A 24,635-nucleotide genomic window follows, 5' to 3' on the forward strand; every position below is an offset into this window, starting at 1 on the left:
AGTGAAAAGTAATGTAAGAAGAGGTAGGTGTATGTACAAAATAAAATGAGATATGATATTGCTTACAAGATAATATTGCACAATGGAGACACCTGCAATTTAACTCATTTTCAATGCTAAATTTTTTAATGATTTCAGAAATGAAGACATTGCCCCTTTTATGCACGCAGCCACTCAAGCGATGTAACATGAATTCTGCTGCAGCCACTGATATAGTCAGAAAATGAAAATTAAATTATAATTAAAACTGAACTTTGCATTTGAATTTAAATTCTGTCACTATTATTGTGAGCATAAAAAAATTTCTTATTCAATTTCTTATTCCAATTTGCCTTTTCATTTAAAAATTGTCAGACTTGCCTCGAATCATTTAATTTTATTTTTGACACATATTTTGCAGACACTTTTTAATAATGAAATGGTGAAATGGGTTTCATTTTCATCCTTTAATTTATTTAAAATTGTCAGAATGTGCCTCCCATACAAACCACCCACCGGCGTCGAGTGAGTTATTTTGGCATGCAATCCTTTGTCTCAATACTATTAGCTGGTTTAAACAATGCATAAGCAATGAGTCAGTGGAAAATACTCTACGGGAATTTACTACACAAAACAGGTTCTGCAAGCTTCTTAAAAAAAAGAAAAGATACATACACAAAGAGCCAAAGAAAAAAGCAGCAGCTAATGCAGAGGTTTTAGGGATGTGGCAAGAACAGCAGGCATGGTCAGTCATGGGTGGGGGTGGCGTGACGTCAAGCATCTCCGTCTAGCCATGTGCTTGCTACTCATGTGGCCAAGGCAGAGAACATGAGCGAGCAGAGAGAGTGGGGGAGGAAGAGAACAGGCACAGAGGGAGAGAGAGGTGGAGGAGGAGCTATAAACTACAAGAAATGACACGGGCAGTAGTAGTGCAGGGCAACTCCTGATACTTTAGAAAACATTTAAAGCAACAGTAATCTTACACCTTTCTATATATATATATATATATAGATAAGCCATCATATCTGATGTCCTTCAAATATTAGATTAAGCATTGAGCCATGTATACTTGGTCAGCATGACTATACATAAAAACCACTGTAGCTCGATTGCTGTGCATAACTACCCTATAACTGTCACTTTTTCCTCATATGCACTTTACCATAAGGTTGTACTTATTAACATTAGTAAATTACAGCTTTTCAGATGAGTACAACTCAGTGATCTGAAATTATTTAAAAGTGACTCAGAGATGGCTTTTTTCTTACTCAACAGCTAAGATATTTTATTGATATGGTTTATGTATAGTTGTGTAATCACGTCTGTGTGTGTGTGTGTGTGTGTGTGTGTGTGTGTAGGGAAATACAATAATTACACTGTAATCAGTGCAGGACTTTTCACTTGCTAGCACACGTGTGTATTTTTCTTTATAACGGCAATCATTTATATAAATAAATCCTTTTGTCCTTGGCTTGCCATGGTCATGTGAGCCTTTAAACGACGTTGACCACTGGTTTGTAACAATGACCGTCTATAAGTTAGTTACTGCCATGGTCTATTTGGACAAAATATCCTGCAGTTATAAAAACTTTACAACGTTTACCTTACCAGACTAGCAATCATTGAGTCTAATGTTGCCAAACTTTTGTAATGCCATATATTTCAAAACATCAATGTTTCCAATAAGTCAAAACATCAGCATAAAATTACCTGCTCAGATGACATGTTTTTGAATATCCGTCTTTTCCTTTCTTTCGTTATTTATTTGTACATTCACTCTGATAAGATGTCCTGTATTCATGTGTACACCGGTGCCTCGAACCACATTCATCCCCGCAGAGCCAAAGCACACCGTACGTCATTACCAAAACATTGTTCTTCCGCAAGTCGCATGCAGATTTATTTTTTAACCTCTAGAGGGCCAAAAGTTACATAGTGTAGCTTTAAGATAGTATTTTATATAGCATTAGGTATTACGAACTAACATTGAACAATATTTTATAACAGCATTGATTACTCTTGGTTAATGTTAATTTATAAATATAGGCTATTATTGTTTATTGATTGTTAATATTAGTACATGATGCATCAACTAATATTAATGTATACAACTTTTAATGAAAACAATTTATTAGTATTCTGTATGTTGACATACAACATTAACCAGGATTAACAAGTGCTGTAAAAGCATTGTTTGTTGTTAGTTTATGTTAATGAATACAGCCTTAAATGTAAAGTGTTACCACCCTAACTTATTTGCTATATAAATATATGCATGTCTGTTTAGATGCAAACTGTATTTCATTTTATTCTGCACAAGAACAATAAAGTTGAATTGAATCTGATCAATCCTGCATGGTCTTTTTGCACTTTTGTGCATTTAAAAACAGCAGTTGCTATAAATTTGAAGTGTCAAAACCACAAGGACTATGGCGTAACTAGTTCCACAACACTTTCCTCTACAAGCAAACTTCTCTGAAATTCCGAGAAATGAAACAAAGCGATTTTATTTTTTCACCAGAGTCACGCTCAACCACTGTGCCAAAGTAAACTGATAAGCGTTGCGTTTCCTTCAGTTGATCATTGTAATAACAGATCAATTCACTGATCAGTTAGTAATCGCACCAATCCCAGGTGGGATTAAAATATAAAAATCAGGTCCCATAAATTGAATAATATCCAATCTCATCAAACAATCCTCTTATTTAGTCCTGGGAGAATCTGATTGGTTGTTGAGAGCATGGGGAAGGGGCACTGGAGAAGAGTGCATGCAGAGGCAGATGCGTGGAGGTGAGGACTGCGTGCCTGCCACCGCCCATCGCCCAGCCAGCCTGGACACACGCTGTGCCGAGTCAGCGCCGTCTCCAGAGCCCATCCCCACCTCAAAACACACATAAACACTACACTAATCACTGAAAGAGGAGCCTGGTGACCTGCAAGCACTCCAATCTATTAACAGGGACATGGAACATAACAGAAAGGGCCAAGGAGAGAGAGATACATGTTGGAAGCAGTTTAAATCACTGATTCATTATTTTAAATAAGTTAAATAAAACTACTCATGAGCTTCCCACATACCAATCCTCCAACAAAATATAAGATAGATAATATAAAGTAATAATTCAGTGTCACCTATAAAAATAGATTACATCCAGTGTTAGGCAGTTAAAGTTTTCAAAATAGCATAGCTTCTTCTAGATTTTCAAACAAGTAGCAAACGATATAGACAAAACGATATAGTGCTGCTTTTTGTCACATTGCATCATGCATGCTGCTTTGCTGTTGAGCGAACTAACAAATGAATCATAAAGCACTCCTAAAATGTGCTCTATCGCATATGTAGTGGGATGCCCGATTCATTTTAGTGAATCGGTTCATGAAAACAAACCAGACCAAAAAAAGGCTTTGCCACTAGTCATTGCGTATCTTTTATGTGGTGAAACTTTGCATTAAATACTACATTTACTATATTTTCACAATGATTTCACTAGCGTTATAATATTAAGCAAAATTGAGATTATGCAATATTTTTAATGCAATTTCTTCCCCCTAAACACAGCTGGATGGAGCGCAATTCCGAATGCAGAGGCCTTGAAGTGTTTCAAACTCTGTTTAACTTGACACTGTTTTAACTTGAAAAACTGTTTATAATGCAATGCAAACAAAGTGACACACCCCAAAAGCGTCTGTCTGATCCATGTATAGCATACATTGTATACAGTCTTGAAAAAACTCCTTAAAATAATCTCGGACAGATTGACAAATTCAATTGCAAAATGTATTGCTGTGGACTGTATTTATAATATACTGTATATTGTATTTATTTCAATTTTACTTTTTTATTATTATTATCAATCATTATATACAGAATTATTGTTATTTGAGGGGCTTTCTCAGCAAATATTTAAATATGCAATTAATTGTAATTAATTTTATTAACACAACATGTAATTAATTTGGTTAAAAAAAAACTTTAAATCGACAGACAGCACTAGTAATTATTAAACTTTTTAAATAAAGTAAATTACAATTATTAAAAAAATAAATAAAAAACTCTTGCCATTACAGAGAAAATATATTTTGAGGTCTTTGCTTTTATTATTAGTTGTATTTTAGTTTGTGTTCATCCTAATTGAGACCCAATATTTTTCTGTGCCAGATGAATACTAATAAATACAATATAAATAAATTAAACCATCTGAGAGCTTCCCCAACACTGATAACCGCTAGACACAAATACAGTTTTCCAAAGAATGCAAACAAACATTGCAGAAGCACATACTGCATTCAAACCCTGCACCTTTAGATAAGCCGACTTTGACCTCCTTAGTGAACCGATCACTTCCAGAGAAACCATAGCAAAAGGCTAGTTGTCTTTGACAGGCCATGTGCTTTAAATAAATACACCCTAAGCGTGGTTGAGTAACAAGTGCCAGAAAGCACAAAAGAGAGATAATGTGGTGGGTTGGGTCCCTCTGTCAAATCAACCTCTCCAAGCAAACTGCTTAATCGCGGGGAAGGGAAATGACGATGTCAGGGATACAGTGACATGAGTTCTGTTTCCACACTGCCCTAGTTTCTCACACATCTTGCACCTTTGCAGAATCAACATGCTACACATACAGTACGCTTGGCTTATTCCAACAGTGTGTGTCTTATGATCTCGCTTTACATGAGTGAAATGAGGGCAATGGTTAAAGGTATAGTTCACCTGAAAATGATGTCATCGTTTACTCACCCTTATATTGTTTTAACCCGTTTAAATTTCTTTTGTGGAATACAATTGGAGATGTTAGGCATTATGTTAATCTCAATCAACATTCACTGACTGATCCCAAAAAAGTAAAGGGTTACTGAGTCACTGCCGTGTTCCACAGATGAAAGGAAATCATACAGGACTGAAACAACATAAGGATGAGTACACTTTTACACTATCGCTTTAAGAAAAAGCAAGTAAGCATCTAAAATACCATTTCCAGTTCTATTATCAAACCCGATAAATTATCTTCATTAAATCAATCTAAGCCAGCCTGGAAATATCTCATTTCTGGCCTACCAATCTTAAAACCAAACCACTGTAACTAACACACTTAAGATTGCCTCATCGTGTAGCATTACTGCAGCTCTTGCATTGTTTTCATGAGTAAATACAGACCTCATCTCAAAGTCTGCTGACATGTGGTTGGTAAGTGGTGAAATGCAGAAGTACAACAGACAGTAAATGTATACATGAGACATGTTGCTCTTACCTGAATGTATCTCAGAGCACTTCTCAGAACGCTCAGATTGGAGGTCTTCTTCTCGTCAACATTAGGGATGTTCTTCTTAAGGGTCTCAAAGCACTCCTTTAAGTGTGCACGTCTGAGAAAAGGAGATTGTTGAAAATGACATGGTTTCTGTCGGTGACCGCATTTGCTTGTTATTTCAGTTAATAGTATTAGTTCTTACAAATTGATCAATAAAAACAAATAAACTTTAAGGCCGTTTAAACCAGATGATCCAATTACTAGTGATCAGCTGAGACACATTACCCTTTACAAAAGTAATAACATGCCTCTCAAATGCGTCTCCTGTGTTCAAAGGGAGGGTCTCTGATTTCATGCCCAAAAACGTACTAGCGCAACAAAGTCGATAAAGCAGAAATAAAAAGAAGTCATCACTCTGATGGATTAAAAAATACTTCAAAATTTGAAATCTCACTCAGAGACGGGCCACTTCTATTACAACGGATGTAGAAAGGAAGTCCCGCCTTCCAGGTAAAAGAGCCAGTCACCTTTTAGATACAGACATCGCCTGTCAATCATCTCGAGCACGTGCATGCGCATTATCAATACAAGCCGGGACAATTTAGTTTTTTGTGCATAATATAAGGTAAAGAAGCACAATTTTGATTCCAATATTGTCACATTTTATTTTGAAATTTGAAATGTTATTTTATCGTAATATTGACCAAATGTTTTTGAGATTTTGGTCTTTCCCCATACAAGTAGGTAGGAGCTGCACTGGCATGTCTGGAAATATTCTCCCGAGAGCATTACAAATATGGCAGACAGTGGACTGACTTGCTAGAAAGATTTTGATCTCACTGCAATTGTGACGTTTTGAGATTAATGGTCGAAACAGAGGTTAATTCCAGGTGCAACCAGGGTCTAAAAGGTAAGGTATGTAATTTCTGAGCCAATAGTGGCACCAAACAGGAGTGCAAATCCATTTATTTCAGCAGGCCTGACTGGGTCGAACATAACATTGGGTTAACCAATGGGGTGAGTTGGGGCAAGAATACCTGTTTGAACAATAGCAAATGGGCAGTCATTATCTCTGCAATTCTGTTTGTTGCCTCTTGTGGTGCATAAATTATACACTGCACCTTTAGGAAGACAGTCATGTTGTCTCTTATAATAAGGGGCTTGTATATTGTTTCAGTCAGTAGAGGAAAGGACTGGGTGTAAAGCGCCTTCATAAAAGAGGTAAACGAGGAGCAGAGAGAATAACCTACCTGTTTTTTTCGAGTTTGTTGTGCACTTCTCTTGTTCCTGCCCTGTGAACACAGGTCACATGGTCTTTTATTGTCTACAGTCTTTAATGCTTAACTTCCAAATATGATATTTAACGCAGTGTTTCCCAACCACTGTGCCGCAGTAGTGTGCCGTGAAATACTGTCAGGTTTTCCATGGAAAATGATCAAATTCCAAAAAATAAATCAGGGCTCCAGACTGACACTAAATGACAATTTTTCCTAACAGTGCGATTAAAATTTGCAAGAGGATACGACTACAAAGTTGGCTGACTCTCTGATTGTGCACTGTCATTTTTTGTTGAGTATGAGAAATATCAAACAGCAAACGTTTCAAACGCAAAAGGAAACAGATCTACCCAGATCAGCCAGCGTGGCACAAGGCTCAACGGATGGATAGGTACAGAGCACGTGTGTGTATACACGTAGAACGTTGTCGAGCTCTCAGCGGTGCAGATCATCATCGCTGCGAGAAGCGCAGGCTGGGGTCGTGGGTTCGGTCTCAGTTTAAAATCTCCATGAAAACCCATAATGTGTCAATGATTCAACCTTTTTAAATTGTCTTAAACGGCCCCAACATACTAAAAAGAATTGAAAAGGAATAAAGGATAAATTTGCACCGTTAACAGACAGATATCGTAGGCTTTCAATCTACACATCACAGATATGAAAATATATATTTACCATGTACTTATATCAATATATCGGAGTAGTGAGGGACTACAATTTAATTTCTGGACATATTTTTCTTATGAAAAATGCCATCATTTGCTTTATGGTTACTGCTTATCATGGTTTTACTTTTACCTTTGGTTACTATGATCTTATTGCAAATACCACAGTTAAAACAGGATACACTGGAAATTTCCTTCAGTGTAAAATATTTTCTAATGATCTGATTGCAGAAAAGGGCTTTGCTTGTCTTTAGATAACTATTATAATCAGCAAGATCCTGATAAAAATAAACCATGAAAGAAAACTCATTCCCACTCTCAGAGCATTTTAATTAAGTAAACGCGCTACTAAGATGGACAGAAAGCATGGACAAGTTCTTGAAAAGGAAAACTATCGACAATGGTTATGTGGGATAGTGGAATAGAGGTGTGCCATGGGATTTTTAATTTGTTTAAAGTGTGCCGTGGCAGAAAAAAGGTTGGGAAACACTGATTTAACATACAGGGAGCTGTAAAATTCGACTTTCATGTGATTAAGTATTAAAGAGATAGTTCACCGGAAAAATTCATCTTTTTCAGTGAATGGTGACATCTCTTTTTGTCTTCCACGGAAGAAACTCACACGTGCTTGGAACAACATGTGACAGGATGATGACAGAATTTTCCTTTCTGTGTGAACTTTCCATTATAACATTGGTTCACATGGCCGTACATGACAGGTTCAAGCTGTGACTCACCCTCCAGGTCTCTTCTTGCCATCCAAATTACGGTCTTCTGTTGGGCTGCCTCTGGATGCAGGGCTGGTCTGGGTTGGAAGAGGTCCAGGCTGGGGAAAAGTGCATGCTGAGGGGTTGTGATAATGGAGCCCGTGAAGGTCTGGATCTGCTGGGGTGGGGATGGTTTGTTGCCACTGGATGGAGACAGTAATGTTGGCTCTGCCTTCACCTGAGATGAGATGATGGGGCGCTGGTGCAGTGTCTGCTGGTTTGGCAGTGAGTGTGCATCTTTTCTTGGAGGAGTGAGGCAGGGTGCTGCCAAGGAGATGACAGCTGTGGTGGGGGGTGGGGGGATGGCGGAGGGAGTGGAGGACACTACTGGGATGGGGATGACCGTGATGGGCATAGTGGGGGGAAGGGGAGGAGGCGGGGGCGGTGCAGGGATGTTGTGATGCGCTGGACCGGACTCCTCCATCCAGGTCATGTGGCTCATTCGTACAGGCTGTGTATAAGAGTTAATTTCTACCCTTCGCTTCTCCGCCTCCTGTTCGCGGCGTCGCCTTTCCTGAAGCTCATTTTCTTCTGTTGAAAGTAATACAGAAAACTCCATTATTTCACCATTAATATACCAAGAATAAACCAGTGATCAAGTGATTTGGGCTGACTCTGAAGCTGATATTTACACATTAAATAATAATATTAAATAAATACATTAAATACAATAATGTGGTGGTAACTGCTTAGCAGTATATGCAAGATTTCACAAAATGAAACAAACACTTATTTTATTCTGAATTCTCTAACAATTCACTACAAATTTGTAAAACGAAATGGTTGATTATCCATTAAGAAGGCTGTCAGTACATTTTGGCATTTTGAAACATTTCTGTGAGCATCCAATCAATGCCTGATGTTTATCGGCCGATAAACCAATCTTTTAGTATGTTCTAAAAATGGCTAGCCAATCAATTAGCTTTGCTGATATAGCAGCTTTTACTACTCAGAACTGCCAGTAAACTTCCATAAACAAGCATACAAAAAATAAAAAGGCATCTTTGTCTCTCTTCAATCACTCAATTGGATGCAGTAAAACAGTGCTTGAAGTAGTGTAGGAGGGTAAACTACATCCTAGACATTACTGTGTGACCTTTGACCTCAAGCATATGACGTGATGTCATCAAAACTGGGGCATATGCTGGAGATAGGGCAGCCACAAATCAATGCGTGTCAACGTCCTACACTTGTTGTGGGACAGGGCTCACAGTTGAAGTCAGAAGTTTACATACACCTCAGCCAAATACATTTAAACTTAAACATTGACATTTAGTATCACTTCTTTATTTTAAGAATGTGAAATATCAGAATAATAGTAGAGAGTGATTTATTTCAGCTTTTATTTCTTGCATCACATTCCCAGTGGGTCAGAAGTTTACATACACTTTGTTAGTATTTGGTAGCATTGCCTTTAAATTGTTTAACTTGGGTGAAACATTATTGGTAGCCTTCCACAATTTTGTCACAATATGTAGCTGGAATTTTGGCCCATTCCTCTAGACAGAACTGGTGTAACAGAGTCAGTTTTGTAGTGTTGTTCGCACGCGCCTTTTCAGTTCAAATTTTCAATCGGATTGAGTCCAGGGCTTTCTGATGGCCACTCCAATACCTTGACTTTGTTGTCCTTCAGCCATTTCACCACAACTTTGGAGGTATGCTTGGGTTCATTTTCCATTTTGAAGATCCATTTGTGACTGAGCTTTAACTTCCTGGCTGATGTCTTGAGATATGGCTTCAATATATCCACATCATTTTCCTTCCTCATGATTCCATCCATTTTGTGAAGTGCACCAGTCCCTCCTGCAGCAAGACACCCCCACAACATGATTCTGCCACTCCCATGCTTCACGGTTGGGATGGTGTTCTTCAGCTTGCAAGCCTCACCCTTTTTCCTCCAAACATATTGATGGTCATTATGGCCAAACAGTTCATCAGGCCAGTAGACATTTCTCCAAAATGTTAGATCTTTGTCCCCATGTGCACTTGCAAAGTGTAGTCTGTACTTTTTTATGGTGGTTTTGGAGCAGTGGCTTCTTCCTTGCTGAGCAGCCTTTCAGGTTATGTCGATACTTGCATACCTGTTTCCTCCAGCATCTTCACAAGGTCCATTGCTGTTGTTCTGGGATTGAATTTGGCACTTTCCGCACCAAACTACGTTCATCTGTAGGAGAAAGAATGTGTCTCCTTTCTGAGCTGTGTGGTGGGCTGTGTGGTGCCATGGTGTTTATACTTGCATGTTGTTGTTTGGAAATGGAGGTCCACAGTTGTTTTTCTGAGGTCTTGGCTGATTTCTTATGATTTTCCAATGATGTCAAGCAAAGAGGCACTGATTTTGAAGGTAGGCCTGAAAATACATCCACAGGTACACCTCCAATTGACTCAAATTAGCCAATCAGAAGCTAATTGACTAATCATCTAAAGGCTTAAAATCATTTTCTGGAATTTTCCAAGCTGCTTAAAGGCACAGTTAACTTAGTGTATGTAAACTTCTGACCCACTGAAATTGTGATGTAGTCAATTAAAAGTGAAACAATCTGTCTGTGAACAATTGTTGGAAAAAATTATGTGTCATGCACAAAGTAGATGTCCTAAACGACTTGCCAAAACTATAGTTTGCTAATATAAAATCTGTGGAGTGGTTCAAAATGAGTTGTAAACTTCTGACTTCAATTGTAGTTTAAAAAAAATAAAAATCTAAAGTAAGCTAAACAATAATTTTATAGAATTGGGCCATGTGTTAGTGTTCCAAAAAAGCACACCGAAGCTTTTCTCCAAGTGTGATTATTTTTAATTTAAAACATCCTTGTGCACAAAAATTATATGTTTTTTGTATTGTGGGCTAATGCCATGACAGCCATCTATTATTTTCAAAGGTGTGGAAAAGAAAGTGTAATAAAGAAAGGGATGGCTACCACACTTAAATTAATTGCAAAAAGTGAACATTCATTTGTTCTCTATGCACTTTTCGATAACAGGAGCATGATACGAGATACTTGTGTTGGCACTCCTGGAAGTATCATGACGCAGATGTGTTTGCAGCATCTGATCTGTGCAGGTATGCTGTTAAAACCAATTCATAACAGTGCGAGTAATGCTTCACGTACAATAAATTGGCTTTTAAGGATGTATACCTTGTCGTCATGATTAACACAGGCTAACAATTGGGGTAAATTCTGTCATGTGACACTATATTTAATTAAAATTGCACTAATGCCAATTTTCTCAACAAAAAGCATTTCTAAACTAGTTTTTCACAACATTTGAAGTAATGACATAGAGTTTATGCGCTAGAGTTAACTTTTTGATGCGGTAAATAAAAAAAAACTTGGATTGAAACAGTTAATGACGGTTTCAAACAAATACCAATTCCCAGATCAATAGATGCTGAAGAAACAGACATATATTTAAAATTTGAACTATTAATCTTTGCTTCCAGCCAGATGTCTTATCAACGAGAGGGTCACGTTCACGCGAGCTCTTGCGTCACACATTGGCATAATCACGTGAGAACTGACAACACATATGGAAGGAAAAAGAAACCGATACAAATCTATGGAAACCAATGAAGCTTCAGTTAGGGCTGGGCGATAAGTCAAAAAATATTATCACTATATTCTTTTTCATATCATTCGATATAGATATTTATCACATTTGCTATTTTTTTTACATTTCCAATTGGCAGAAGAAAAGGAGAAAAAAAATATCCTTAACAGTCAAAATAGTTTATACAAAACTGCCAAAGCAGTGGTGTCTGAGGGCTCTTCTATTAAAATATGACAATATTTTATAGGAGTTTATCAATCGAGTGCAGTTGGATATGAAATGTTAAAAGATGATCTGTTCATATTGAATCATAATGACAGTATATATATATTTTTTACATTCAAATGATATATTCCGTTACATTCAGATTCACAAGCATGGGGGCATAGAAGCCCTTGTGACTGAGGAATGATACTGTATGGAGGTTCAGGAGTATCTCCTGAGAGAAAATGAATGGACCATTTTTATATTTTTATTAAATTGAGAAAGACTAGACTACACATTAGTAATTTTATTGTCTTTCATCCTTGTCAGAGATAATGCCATCTGAATAATTTCACAAAATTAGAACAGAAATGTATTTGTTTATTATTAAAGGCTTGTAACATACTGATTAGTAAAATTTTATTTAGAAAGAAAAAACATTATGGTCTAAAGGTGGTCTGGAACCAAGTTAACTTATGTGGCGCCTCGTAAATCAATCGGGGGTCCGGACCCGGATGACTGGCATAGAGGGAACATCAGCATCTTCATACAGCCTGAGGCTGCGTTTCCACTGACGTGGAAGAATTCCACTCAATGCCACTCCCAAAGCAAGGGAACCTGGTCCCGCACTGCTGTCAATTTTACAATCCACCTCGCGAGAGTGGCGCTCGGCGTCCATAAAAAGGATTTGAAAGCGCTCGCTCGCCGCGCGATAAGAAAGCCAAACTGCTTTAATTTTAGCAACACACACCTGATCGTCTAGATGTAGAACACAGGCTTAATGTCGAAAATTACTCAAAAGCTTATCATCGATATTATGGAGTTTATCGTGATAAATATCGAGATTGTTTTATCGCCCAGCCCTAGCTTCTGTACAGCATTCTCTATTGTAAACAACACCACACTTCCATATTTTCTTACGCAGGTGTCTGTTCAGCGTGAACATGCCAACGTGCATAAGCCCAAATATATTTCAGTTTGGCCGTGAATGCTTGCCATCTGCGTACAGTTGAACACAAGCCTTTCAAAGTATACTTCGTTTGACTATGCACGCATACACAGGCGGGTGACACATGCATGTAATGTCTGATATGAGATACTGGAATATTACTTTTCAGGAGTTTAGACCCATAAAGATGTCTATTTAATACTTCAGATTAGCGTTATACAAAAGCAGGCATCTCCTCACCTCCTCACACAAGCACTTTTGACATGCACATCCATGGTCATCGTTTCTAGCTTCGCCTCCTGTTGTTTACCGACGATTACATCTTCTAGCACTTCTTTGTTAAAGCAACGGCTCAAGGGTGAGTGTTGCTTCCTTGTGGACCCACTATTTAAATAAAATAATTCCAGATGTGCATTCTGTTATAAAAACATGGTTGAACGTGTTCAGTGCTCGAACACCTGCTGGTGACGAAATTTGTGTGACGCGTCCAGTATGCAGACGCTCAGCGTTCGTGTCCAACCGAAGTATACTTTGGGCTTTGTGAGACGAAAGAAGCCACGAGAACTTGACCCTCTTGTTGATGTGCACAGGAAATCAGGCCAGAATCAAAGATTAATAGTTAAAGTTTGAAATATTTATCTGTTTCTCTCATACCCTTATAGTATTGCTATGCTTGGGTAATATGGATTACTGTTATGCTGGCTTTGCCTGCTCTTTGGAGCTTCAAAGTTTTGGACCATGATGACTTGCATAATATTAACCTACAGAGCTGAGATACATATTTTTTATCTTTTTTTTTTTTTTAAGTCATAAACATCTAGGATGGCACGAGTGTGAGTAAATGATGAGAGAATTTTCATTTTCTGGTGAACTATTCATTTAACACCTCAGGTAGTAAAAGGTCACATGTGTATGAAGTGGTCTAGATAAAATACAGACTAAGAAGCACATGAGTATGTGTTCGTGTGTTCATGGAATGCCATGAATTGCATTAGGATGGAAAGCCAGGCAGTCAAATCATGTGCACTTAGAGGATAAGAGTTTTACGAGTCCCATTTTTATTGTCAACAAAAGGGGGATGGTGGAAGTGCTTTTCCTTCGTTTAACTTAATTTCAGCCAATCGCAGTAATCACCCCCCACCACCCAAAACAACCAAGCACCACTATGATAGCTGTACATCACAAACTTTATGCATCTGAAAAGCCCAGAGCTGTGTGTGGTGGAAGCCTAGTTACTATGAATCAAACAAAAAATGATTACCAGAATACACAAGGAACAGCCAGACTTTCAAGTCAACATGAGTGAAATGTGACTGTTCAATCCCTCTAAACACAACCATTGTGTTTAGATAACGTCAGGGCTGGATTAACATGTATAATGAAACATTAAATCCAGAATGCACTCATTGCACTTAAATCCCGATATAATACATCTATATATCTAAAAAGTCACAGAAGTTTCACTTTTCCTTAAATCAATGGCATAGCCAGGATTACTTTTATAGCATTACTTTTAGGTGGGCCTAAAAAGAAAATGGATGGGCCAAGTTTTTGTCAAAATTTACCAAAACAGGAAAGCGGCACATTCAAACAGTTCTTTCATACTTTCAGAAATCAGAATTTATGCATTTTTAAAACAATATTATAAACATATATTTGAAGTAATCTCTAATATTCTAGGTGGGCCTGGGTCTAATTTGGGTGAGCCCATGACCACCCATGGCTACGCCATTGCCTTGAATGCAAATTGCATCCAACAAGGAAAAGAGGCCTTACAGAGTGTAAAATAAAAGTGTTTTCCACATGTAACCTACAACATTGGCGTGCCAGGTGTTGCTTTACATAATGCCTCTGGACAACACCTGACTGTCCAAAACTTGTGTATACTTAAAGAGAGCAAAGGGTAACTGCGCACAGGAAATTACTGTGCACATCTTTCAATGCACTTTACAGTCCAGCATAAACTGCTGGCTGAATGCTTTTAAAGAGTCACATGTGGAGTAGAAATACAAAGTCAGCTAAATGGAAAAATAAAGATGATTAACTAATTGTGAAGATTTCCATGAATTGAAACAGTAATAAAATTAATATTACTAAATAATCCCATCATTTACCGTAACATGATTAACAGACATTTTTCATCATTAGATGTTGAACCAAAAACCTGCAACGAACTTGTCAAGGAAATGTTTCCACAATTTTATAGCAAGGGCAACACGATAATCCAAAACTGTGCAGAGGTGTGTCATATAACTGCAGAACATTTTGTAAATGAAAGCAGGGGGTTACTGTCCTAGTTGTTTTCTGGTTGTAAGCCCAGGAGGAAAAGGGGCGGAATTCGTCCACGCGGAGCTGACAAGAAGGCGTGGTTAAGACAGATGCGTCACCGGGGTGCTCAATGGGGCGTGGTTAAGGCGGACACGTCACCGATGCGCTCGAGAAAGATTAGTAGTGGATTCATGCAGCGCGGGAGAGAAAACAATAGTCAATAGAGCTTATCCGAAATAAACAGACCGTACAATCCCCCACTGTATGAGAGTTAAATTAAGCCTCGTATTCATTCATCGCCACAAAAAGAATGACTGAACTGCGTAATGTGATACTCCAGTCCTTTTAGGTCATTATGTAAAGCGCAACTGGCACTCGTGCACGTACTTGTAAGCCACCGCCCTTGCAAGCAAGCAGGTACGTTTTCCTACATCAAGCCCCCTCGCAATCTGCATTCAAGAGTTTTATCATGCATTACCCAATTAGTCAAAGTAGATAAATAAACATTATTTGCATTATCACGCTCAGTTGCCTGTCACTATCCGGAAAACAACAGTTTAGAGCACTAGCAAATGGGCATAACAATTTCCCCCTGTAGTTTTGCTGTGTGCACGGATCAGTTTAAATAAGAATACATTTAATAGCACTTTTCACACTGATTCATGATATCAAATAGGCTCTGATGGCATTCCCTGCAACACTGTCTTATATTAACTGGCTTCTACATATAAGAACTACTTTAATGTTGACAAGTCACTCTCTGTCAATCGTGGATGTTTGTAACCCCATAGTCCCGTAATCTTTCAATTTCTTACCACGTGCTTTCTGTTGTTGCTGGGCTTGCAATTCCAAAAACTTCGCAGCCTCTAATAGCGTCTCGATACTCATCTCCGTTTCGTTTAACACTTTAGTCCAGAAGTGATGGCTGAAATTAATTAAAAAGACCAACTTGCCAGATTTAAAGCGTCTGCTGGGATCCTTCTAGCCTATAAAAAAAAAATAATAATAATAAAATAAAGTAAAAACGTGACTGGATCCCCCTTGAAGTCACTCTTACACGCACGTAAAGGAGTCACAACAAGATGGCGGGTTTTGGTATTCAGTCAACATATGGAACCCATTGTACAGACAGTTAGGATCCGCCCCTGCCAGAGAACCCCCGCCCACACACAACGGTATTTTGAAAACATGGATGTGGCCCGTTGTTAAAATTCGTATGTATTTGACGAATTACGATAAAACGCAAAATGAACCAGCAACGGAGGATCGTCTAACATCATGGTGCTTGTGTGCTTGTTAAAAACACCTGGTCAGAAGGTTTAAAATGCAAATGTCACATCCTGGTTTTACGCAATGCTGCCGCATAAGCCACGCCTCTGTTTGATTAATAAAACATTAGATTAGAGCAGCCAATAGGAAAGCAGAAACACAAGGCACGGTATCTCCTCACGCGGGTGTCACTTTGCGCGTATCGCACGCAACTCAAAACGATAATGCAACCTGCAGATCGACCCGAGCTGCTGTTTGTGATCCAGTCAATGAAGCAATCCACAGCAATATGAAAGCGCCTGGTCACCATGATTTACAGGGAATCAAAACACTTTAAATATTTTCTGTGACATACAAATCCAAAAACAAATGTACATTAAAACGTAATATGGGGATTAGCCAATCAAAGAAAAATATTAAACCAACCAACCAACACCTTTTTCTTCAATTCACATTTCAGATGTAAGATATAAGAATGCCCACTGCAAGACAGAACTCAGAACTACAGTAATAATTGTACATTTTGTGAAGGATTATTTGAAGTGTCCGAGGCTTTAAAAGCTTTGCTGCATTTTAAATGTTGATAAACTTAAATATCATTGTTGAGTTCCAAACTCTAGGAGAAATGGAATGTAACAGATATGCCATTATATAATGGATACATTTTCCCTCTCAGTTTGAGCAATAAGCACAACCACACTCTGTGAGACGCTTTCCCATTTCATTTGAGATCCAAACAAAATACCACAATCTTTTCCCCTTGCTGCCATGATGCATGCACTGACTGAATAAAAGAGTGAGTCATGTGACTGTCTCCATGGAAACCTGTGAGGCAGTGTACTGCAGGACAGTGGGGAGTCTTGAAGAGGACTGAGAGGAACAGAGATTAAAGAAAATGGTGCAAGAGAAGACAGAAAATTATGAATGTTGAAATGCAATGCTGATATTTCACAACACACAGGGAAAGCAAAATCTATACATTTACTCTATAGTGCAAACAAACAAGGGTTTCAGAGAGCTCCCAGCTGAGTAGAAGTAGACCAATTATAATGAGAACACCTTGAAATGTCTTGCCAGAGTTAAATCTTTTCAAAACCATGTATATTAAAGGGATAGTTCACCCCAAAATGAAAATTCTCTCATCATTTACTCACCCTCAAGCACCCCAGATGAGTTTGACTTACTTACTTCTGCAGAACACAAAGATTTTTAGTACAATATCTCAGCTCTGTAGGTCCATACAATGCAAGTGAATAATGACCAAAACTTTGAAACAGTTATGTGAAATGACCAATCACTGCCACAAGTTATTGAAGAAATACAAGAAATGTTTTTCAGATTTAGAATTAAAGTTATGCTAACTTGTCAGATCAATGATTATTATTCATAATTGACAATAGCTAAGGTATAACCGGTTTAATTAGCATTTTTATTACTTTAACATTGTGGTGGGTTATTCTAGCTGTTGTGGGTTGACAGGAAGCTCCCCCCTCCTATAGATATGCCACCCACCATCAAAAATCTGAATTGAGAATATTGCAAAATATTGAATATGCAATTCCTCATCAATGTATCATAAATTACTTTTAAATAGCTACATAATCAATACAATATAATATTTAATTGAAAAGGAAGAAAATTAAAACTACTACTACAAATGTTTTGTAAGTGTCTTCATGGAAAATGTTTTGTTTACTTTCTGATTGGAGCAACGGCAAGATCCAAATCCTCTGCCTTGTTGAATGCCATAAACGTCAAGTCATTCATCATTTATTTTTAATCATGTAAAAAGGTCAAAGCAAGGGGCATGCAAACACTCATAAACCTGCTCTATCCCCATACCTTCATCTGACTCTTACATGCATTGCAAATGCTGAATAAAGTCCTGGTTTAACTTAGACACGGCCCCAGTGCAATTACAGTAGGAGCCTGTTTACCCCAAGAAAACTTCACGTGACTCCCTGCACACATTATCTGCTCATGGTCCCCGCCTTCCTGTTATGAAGCCCTGCTTAACTCAGGACATTTGTACTCCAACTTCCTGTGAAAAAACAAAGGCATTCCAGGGAATGGAAATGCAGAAAAACAACGACTTCCCAAATATTATTTTCTCCAAGGAGCTAATAGGGACAAACTTTATCCTAGATTTGTTAAAGCAGGAAGCTATTGCCTCTTATGTAAAACTAAGTTTGGTTTGCATGCAAATTAAAAAAAAATATAAATGCTAAAATATCTAAGAAAGCCAAAATAATTATTTGACAAAGTGACAGTCAGGTTATGCAATTTTATAAATCCTTTAAGAAATGCTTCTTCATATTCTTCTTTCTTGTCTTTCTACTCTATTGACTGTACATATGACTGATTAGGCAAATTACCAAGCAGAAGTCAAAACGACACTAAACATCTGACATATTTAAAACATGTTTATTACAAATGTATTCAAACTTAGTTCAAAATTGGCAGATCATACCTTGACTAATAAAACATCTGGTTGTGTGTAGTTTTGTCAAATTAGCAGCTTGACCAGTTCTATGACTTATAGCAAAGTGGACTGTGGTCAATCTGTGTTGGAAGGGGAAAAGAAAGCTTAAGCCTTAAGTGGGCTTGGCTACCTGCCGAATGAGAGAATTCTTTAAACACGTACAGAGCTGGTTCATCAGATCTTTATTTTGCCCCTCCACCCAATGCATCTCCACCACCACATCACTCTCATCCGCCTTCACATTAACCAGGCACTTGAAGAGAAAGTTCTGGACTGTCTCTGGATTTTGAGGACTGCAAACAGCCGCTTCCTTCTCTTCAGTGGGTACCTGGCTTGTGGGGGATTCCATGGGGACATCAGCATCTTTCTCTGGGATGTGCTGCTTCTCTTTTTCCTTCCCGTTGCTGTCAGCAGTGTTGATGCTGCCCTCAGTTGCAGGTGTTGGAGCATTTGTGCTGAGTACAGATGGAGAGGAGGTGTCAGTGTTGCAGGCCGAGCTTGGTGGTGCTCTAGGAAGCTCGCGGAGATGCCGGCCCTGTTCTCGTCTCTTCTGGCGAGTATGGATCCAGGTGTTCTCCACTGCTGTCAGGAAGAGGCTAAGTTCTGCTTCTCCACAAAGTACACGCTTGTGAAGCACCTAAAGACAGTAACACGGATAGTGACTATGTCTTACTGGGAGTGAATACAAAAGCTCAGTGTTCAACAATTCCAAGGAACTTAAATAAAATATTCCACAGCATTTGTGGCATAATGTTGATAACCACAAATTAATTTCACCTTGTTGTTCTTCCTTCCAAAAAAAAGGTTACAGTGAGGCACTTAAAATGGAAGTGAATGGGGCTAATCTAAACGTTAAAATACTTAATGTTAGCAAGTGATTTACTCTCACTAAAATCATGTTAACACACATATTGTTTATGTTTTGTGGTTAAACTTTTAAAACTATTTCAAGTTATATCCACTGTTGCAACTTCATTGCTATGACGACATAATGCTGTAAACCACACTGTGGTTAATGTAAGTGCATTTATAACATTTTAATCTTCACATTTCTGCCTTTAATCCCTCCAAAATTGGCCCCATTCACTTCCATTGTAAGTGCCTCAATGATTTAGAGACAAGTCTAAATTATTTCTGTGTTAATCGACATTATGCCACAAATGCAGTCAATTGATCTTTACTTGTATTGAACATGGAATATTTCTATAAAAGGATAATTCACCCAAAATTAAAGTTCTCTTATAATTTACTTATTGTTTCATTTTGTTTTTAAAACTTTCACTTTCCTACATGGAAGGCAAAATTAGATATTATGCAGAATGTTAGTCTCAGTCACCATTTACTTTCACTGTATGAAAAAGATGCAATGAAAGTGAATGGTGACTGAGGCCATCCCTTTAAAGACCACATCAAATCACAATTTATTGCAATGTGTTGACATGTTTGTTTAATGAAAAAAAAATACAAATAAATGTTTGGGTGAGACACATCGAAGGACTCGAGTTTATTTATGCTTTGTTTGTGTCACAGCCATGAACCATGATTTGCTACTTAGTGGTTGGTTGCAGGAAGAGGGACATTCTTGATTTCATGGGGTCTTTAACCACAGGTTTCTCCTTGGAGAGTCTGTCCCTATTGTAAGTGTATTACACTGCCTGGCCAAAACAAAAGTCGCGGTTTGGATTTAAATAAGCAGATACTTAAGAACCTATGATTGGATCATTCTGCAATGAGTACTATGTTTCAGCTGGCAACAATTCTTTTAACCTTAACTGATACAGTGTGTAGCTTCTCCTTTCTTAAAACAACCATGTTGGTATACGTATCCCGTGGTCGTGGAAAAGATGTTAATGTGTTTCAGAAGAGGCTAATTCTTAGCCTGCATCAAGCAAAGAAAAGCATGGGTGAGCATGAGGAATCATTTTCACAATGGAGTCCTGACCTTAACCCCATTGAAAGTCTTTGGGATGTGCTGGAGAAGACTACAGAGTGTTTTGACCCTCCCGTCATTAATTCAAGATCTTGGCCAAAAATGTATGCAGCTCTGGATGGAAATAAATGCTGTGACATTGCATAAGGTTGTCGAAACAATGCCCTGATGAATGTGCACCGTAATAAAAACGTTGCATACACTAATATTTCGTGTCCAACGAAAATAGTTTACCTGACATTCCCTCACAATAAATGTTTGATAATTAATCAACTACACAATTTGCATCCCGTTTTCTGCTTACCTTTAGGTCTGTCAGTATCTTTTCCAACCAGGATAAGACACTCTCTGTGGGGCTGGCGTCGGTGCAGCCAATGCTGGGCGCCTGGACCTGCAGCTCCACCACAGTGGGCCTCAGCACAGTGAAGGTGAGGGGCTTACGAACCTTCTCCAGCTTACGCTTCTTACAGGGGGGAGACTAAGAGAGATTCAGCAGGATATTAGTCTGTATTAGAGCGTTTACATATCTTATATGTGTATGCAAGAAGTCTGCACACTTTGGTACACTTTAATATTAGAAAACAGAATGCAAAAATAAATAAATAAATAAATAAATAAATATCTATCTATCTATCTCAATGTGCTTAATTCTTAGGAACTTGATGGCCAGCAGAGGGCAGCAATATTAACAAAATCACTGCAGTATAAAACAGTCAACTGATCGCCTTGACCTCAAATTCAGGGACCATCTATCTGGGGTCCTTAGCACTAATGTTTGTCTGCAGTCACAGGCATTGCATAAAGAACTAAAGAACTAATGGACACTGGGTCACGACATCCAATACCACCAAAACAACAATGGTTTGAGTAATAACACCACAAACAAAGTATTGACTCATGATGCGATCTGATGATTAACATAATTACAAGTTAACAACTGTTAAAATTGGTCTTTGTCGAACTCCTACATACAAGTTAGAAATTCTCTCACTTGACCACTGTGACAACATATAAAAACAACTAAAATGCTCTCAAGCATTGCTTCAGTCACATGTTTCTCTCCTCCCATAACAGAGAATCTGTTGTTACACCAGATAAACGGACCATATGAGTCATCACAAGCCAACAGACTGACTCTCTTGATACAGAAAAACAAACTACACCATGCATCTACAACAGGAATTTATTAACCATCTGTCTGTATTTTTTAACAAGGCATACAAATACAATACAGATACAGTTCCCTTTTTTACTTCTGTAATTGATCAAATGGTTTCTCCTAAATTAAATTGGTAAATCATGGAACTAATAATGGCATGGTCATGGGTTCGACTTCCAGAAAATGCATACTAATAAAAACTACACCAGGAATGCACTGCAAGTCTCTTTGGACATAAGCATCTGTTAAATGGGCTGCTTTCCGAGTCCGCATCACCGCATGGAATAGTAAATCACAATAAAAGTCACACAGCTACTCTGCCATCAATCACAGGTCCTTTCTCCACTCAACACACAATTGGCTCCTGCTCTGTCTGGACTAACAATACATTTAGTAAACACCATAGGCCATATATTATAATTTTAAACCTACACTACATATACTGCCATACGTCTAACTAATAAATTTAGGGACAATCGACTACATAGTTATGGTGTCTGAATAACCCTGTGTTTAGGTTGTTGGCTCTGCTGTCTGATTTGTTATATCTCAGCAGCCATTGCTGAAGTCAGTTTTAGAAAAGGTAACTTTAAGGCAGGTCCCTTTGTGATCGATTCTGCTCCGACACAAGAGGGAGCCATTTTCTGACGCTTAGTTCTACAAACTGCTTCGCATGACAAAGTCTCATCTCAAACACTAATAAAATAATAATATATATATGAACAAAAGCACACTCTCTCACCTAAATTCACTCAAATATTAAATAATATTATGGTCGTAGTATTTCTGTAACAACAAAATACAGACTAGGAATATGTACAGTGTATTGTATCTGAACTGATGTTTTATAGATTGTCTGGTTATGAAGTGCGAGGCATCAAAGCATCTCTGCCCATTGTGCCGACTTGCGTAAAGCACATAATGAATGTACTGACACAAACAAATCCATACCCTCCCACTTAATTAATTTCTATCAGTCTTAATCAGAGCAATGCACTGCTTTTAGCCCCTCTCCACCATGAATTACAACCCCCTCCACTCCATCCATTATTTATCTGAGACACATTTGCTTTCAGCAGGTTGAGTAGAACCTGCATCAAATGGCTTCTGCTCTCAACACGAGCCTCATTTTGAAGCAAGAACACATCATAAGCCTTGGAATTTTTAGTGTGCCGAGACTTAGCTGAGAGGTCTTATTCAATTATTGAACACAAACAGATGAGTGGAAGGGTGATCAATGGTTATCCTCATGTGTTGACAACTGGGCTTAGTCGGTCCCGCTTTACACTTTCCCCAGCACAAGTTCGTGTAAGCACCAAAGCCTCCTGACCTTTGACCCCTCACCCTCCACATATTTTATATCCCAGGCATGCTTTTATATTACACACACACACACACACACACACACACACACACACACACACACACACACACACACACACACACATACACACACATCAGCACACACACTTTAAAACCACCTGCCTAATATTATGTAGCTCCACCTCATGCCGCCAAAACAGCACCAACCCGCATCTTAGAATAGAATGAGAAGGTGCCAGACGGGCTGGTTTGAGTATTTTTGTAACTGCTGATCTTCTGGGATTTTCACACACAACAGTCTCTAGAATTTACTCTGAATGGTGCGAAAAACAAAAACATTCAGTGAGTGGCAGTTCTGCAGACAGAAATGTCTTGTTGATGAAAGGCGCAGACTGGTTTGAACTGACAAAGTCTACAGTAACTCAGATAACCACTCTGTACAATTGTGGTGAGAAGATTAGCTAGAATGCTATTCTGAGATGCAGGTTGGCGCCGTTTTGTCAGCACGGGGGGGACCTACACAATATTAGGCAGGTGGTTTTAATGTTGTGGCTGAGTGGTGTAGATATATACAATATATATAAATATATATATATATCAATTATATATTAAATAATTCATTGGTAATTAATCACTGTACATTTATTATATATATATATATATATATATATATATAAATAATTCAATTATATATAATTAATATCAATATGTAAATCATAATAATCTTCAAAAGGTCAAAAGGCCATACATTGTTTTTTTGTTGAGAAAACAAGACAACTTATTTTTATAACAAAAACAAGACAGACACAATAATGCATGGCCTCTATGGGCTTCCAGATGAGATGCTGATATGAACTTAAAATCTTTGTACAGTTTTAAGATGTGCTCCTTATAATCAGCACTGCATATTTACACACAAGACTTCTAACAGCTTCAGTCCCATTCTGAAATGGACATGCAGATGCCACATTAATTTAGTTCTAAATAAAAATAAAAAACCTTTTTCCCCCACATATTTTTGTGTCTGCCTTCTGAACTGAATTTTTTCCATCTGCACAGGAGCAACATTTCACATGCACGGCTGCATGCAGCTTAGAGGAAACACTTCTTTCAGCATTGCAGGTTGCTTTTTAAAATCCTACCTAGAAGATACCCCCCACCTCTCGCAATACATTCAACACGATCTAACTGTCAGAGAGATTGATCTGGCTTCTATGCACTCTGCTAATGGGGCTCAGCTGGCGTCAGAGGAAGAAAGGATAGAGGAAGTGAAAAAGTGAAAAGCCTGGGCAGAAGACAATACAAAAGAGACAGAGTGAAAAGTGTACAAAAGGCATAGAAAGATGTGGGTGAGAACTTAAAGTGCCATCCAAATCCCTAGTAGGGATGTGCAAAACTACATATTTTCAAAAATCAACAGGTCAGTGGGTTGCCTGATTGACCAGTTGAATTAACAGTTTTAAGAAAGCCCTGTATAATTAGACTGGTTTTGGGTTCACCTGTCCTCGATCAGACGTGTTTCTTATGATTAGGGTGTACTTCACTTTTCCATGTTCCATTAGATCTTTTGT

The 24,635-nt window shown here is 38.2% G+C and overlaps 2 protein-coding genes across 3 annotated transcripts in view; both read right to left on the bottom strand.

Annotated features, from left to right (window-relative positions):
- mnta (MAX network transcriptional repressor a) overlaps positions 1–16,024 on the bottom strand; it is a 33,609-nt gene extending 17,585 nt beyond the window's left edge. The window contains 5 exon segments of the mRNA XM_052110132.1: positions 5,229–5,340; positions 6,476–6,517; positions 7,905–8,001; positions 8,004–8,465; positions 15,717–16,024. Coding sequence (XP_051966092.1) covers positions 5,229–5,340; positions 6,476–6,517; positions 7,905–8,001; positions 8,004–8,465; positions 15,717–15,789 — 786 coding nt within the window. The 5' untranslated portion in view covers positions 15,790–16,024.
- Positions 16,025–18,219: 2,195 nt separating this feature from the next.
- mettl16 (methyltransferase 16, N6-methyladenosin) overlaps positions 18,220–24,635 on the bottom strand; it is a 40,469-nt gene continuing 34,053 nt past the window's right edge. For both annotated transcript variants that reach the window (XM_052110777.1, XM_052110776.1), the window contains 2 exons: positions 20,887–21,060; positions 18,220–19,289 (listed from right to left, as the gene is read on the bottom strand). In XM_052110777.1, the coding sequence (XP_051966737.1) occupies positions 18,765–19,289; positions 20,887–21,060 (699 nt within the window). In that variant the 3' untranslated portion in view covers positions 18,220–18,764. The remainder of the gene's footprint in view (positions 19,290–20,886; positions 21,061–24,635) is intronic.

The sequence above is a fragment of the Xyrauchen texanus genome, chromosome 38 (genome assembly GCF_025860055.1).
Source record: "Xyrauchen texanus isolate HMW12.3.18 chromosome 38, RBS_HiC_50CHRs, whole genome shotgun sequence".
Classification (NCBI taxonomy): domain Eukaryota; kingdom Metazoa; phylum Chordata; class Actinopteri; order Cypriniformes; family Catostomidae; genus Xyrauchen; species Xyrauchen texanus.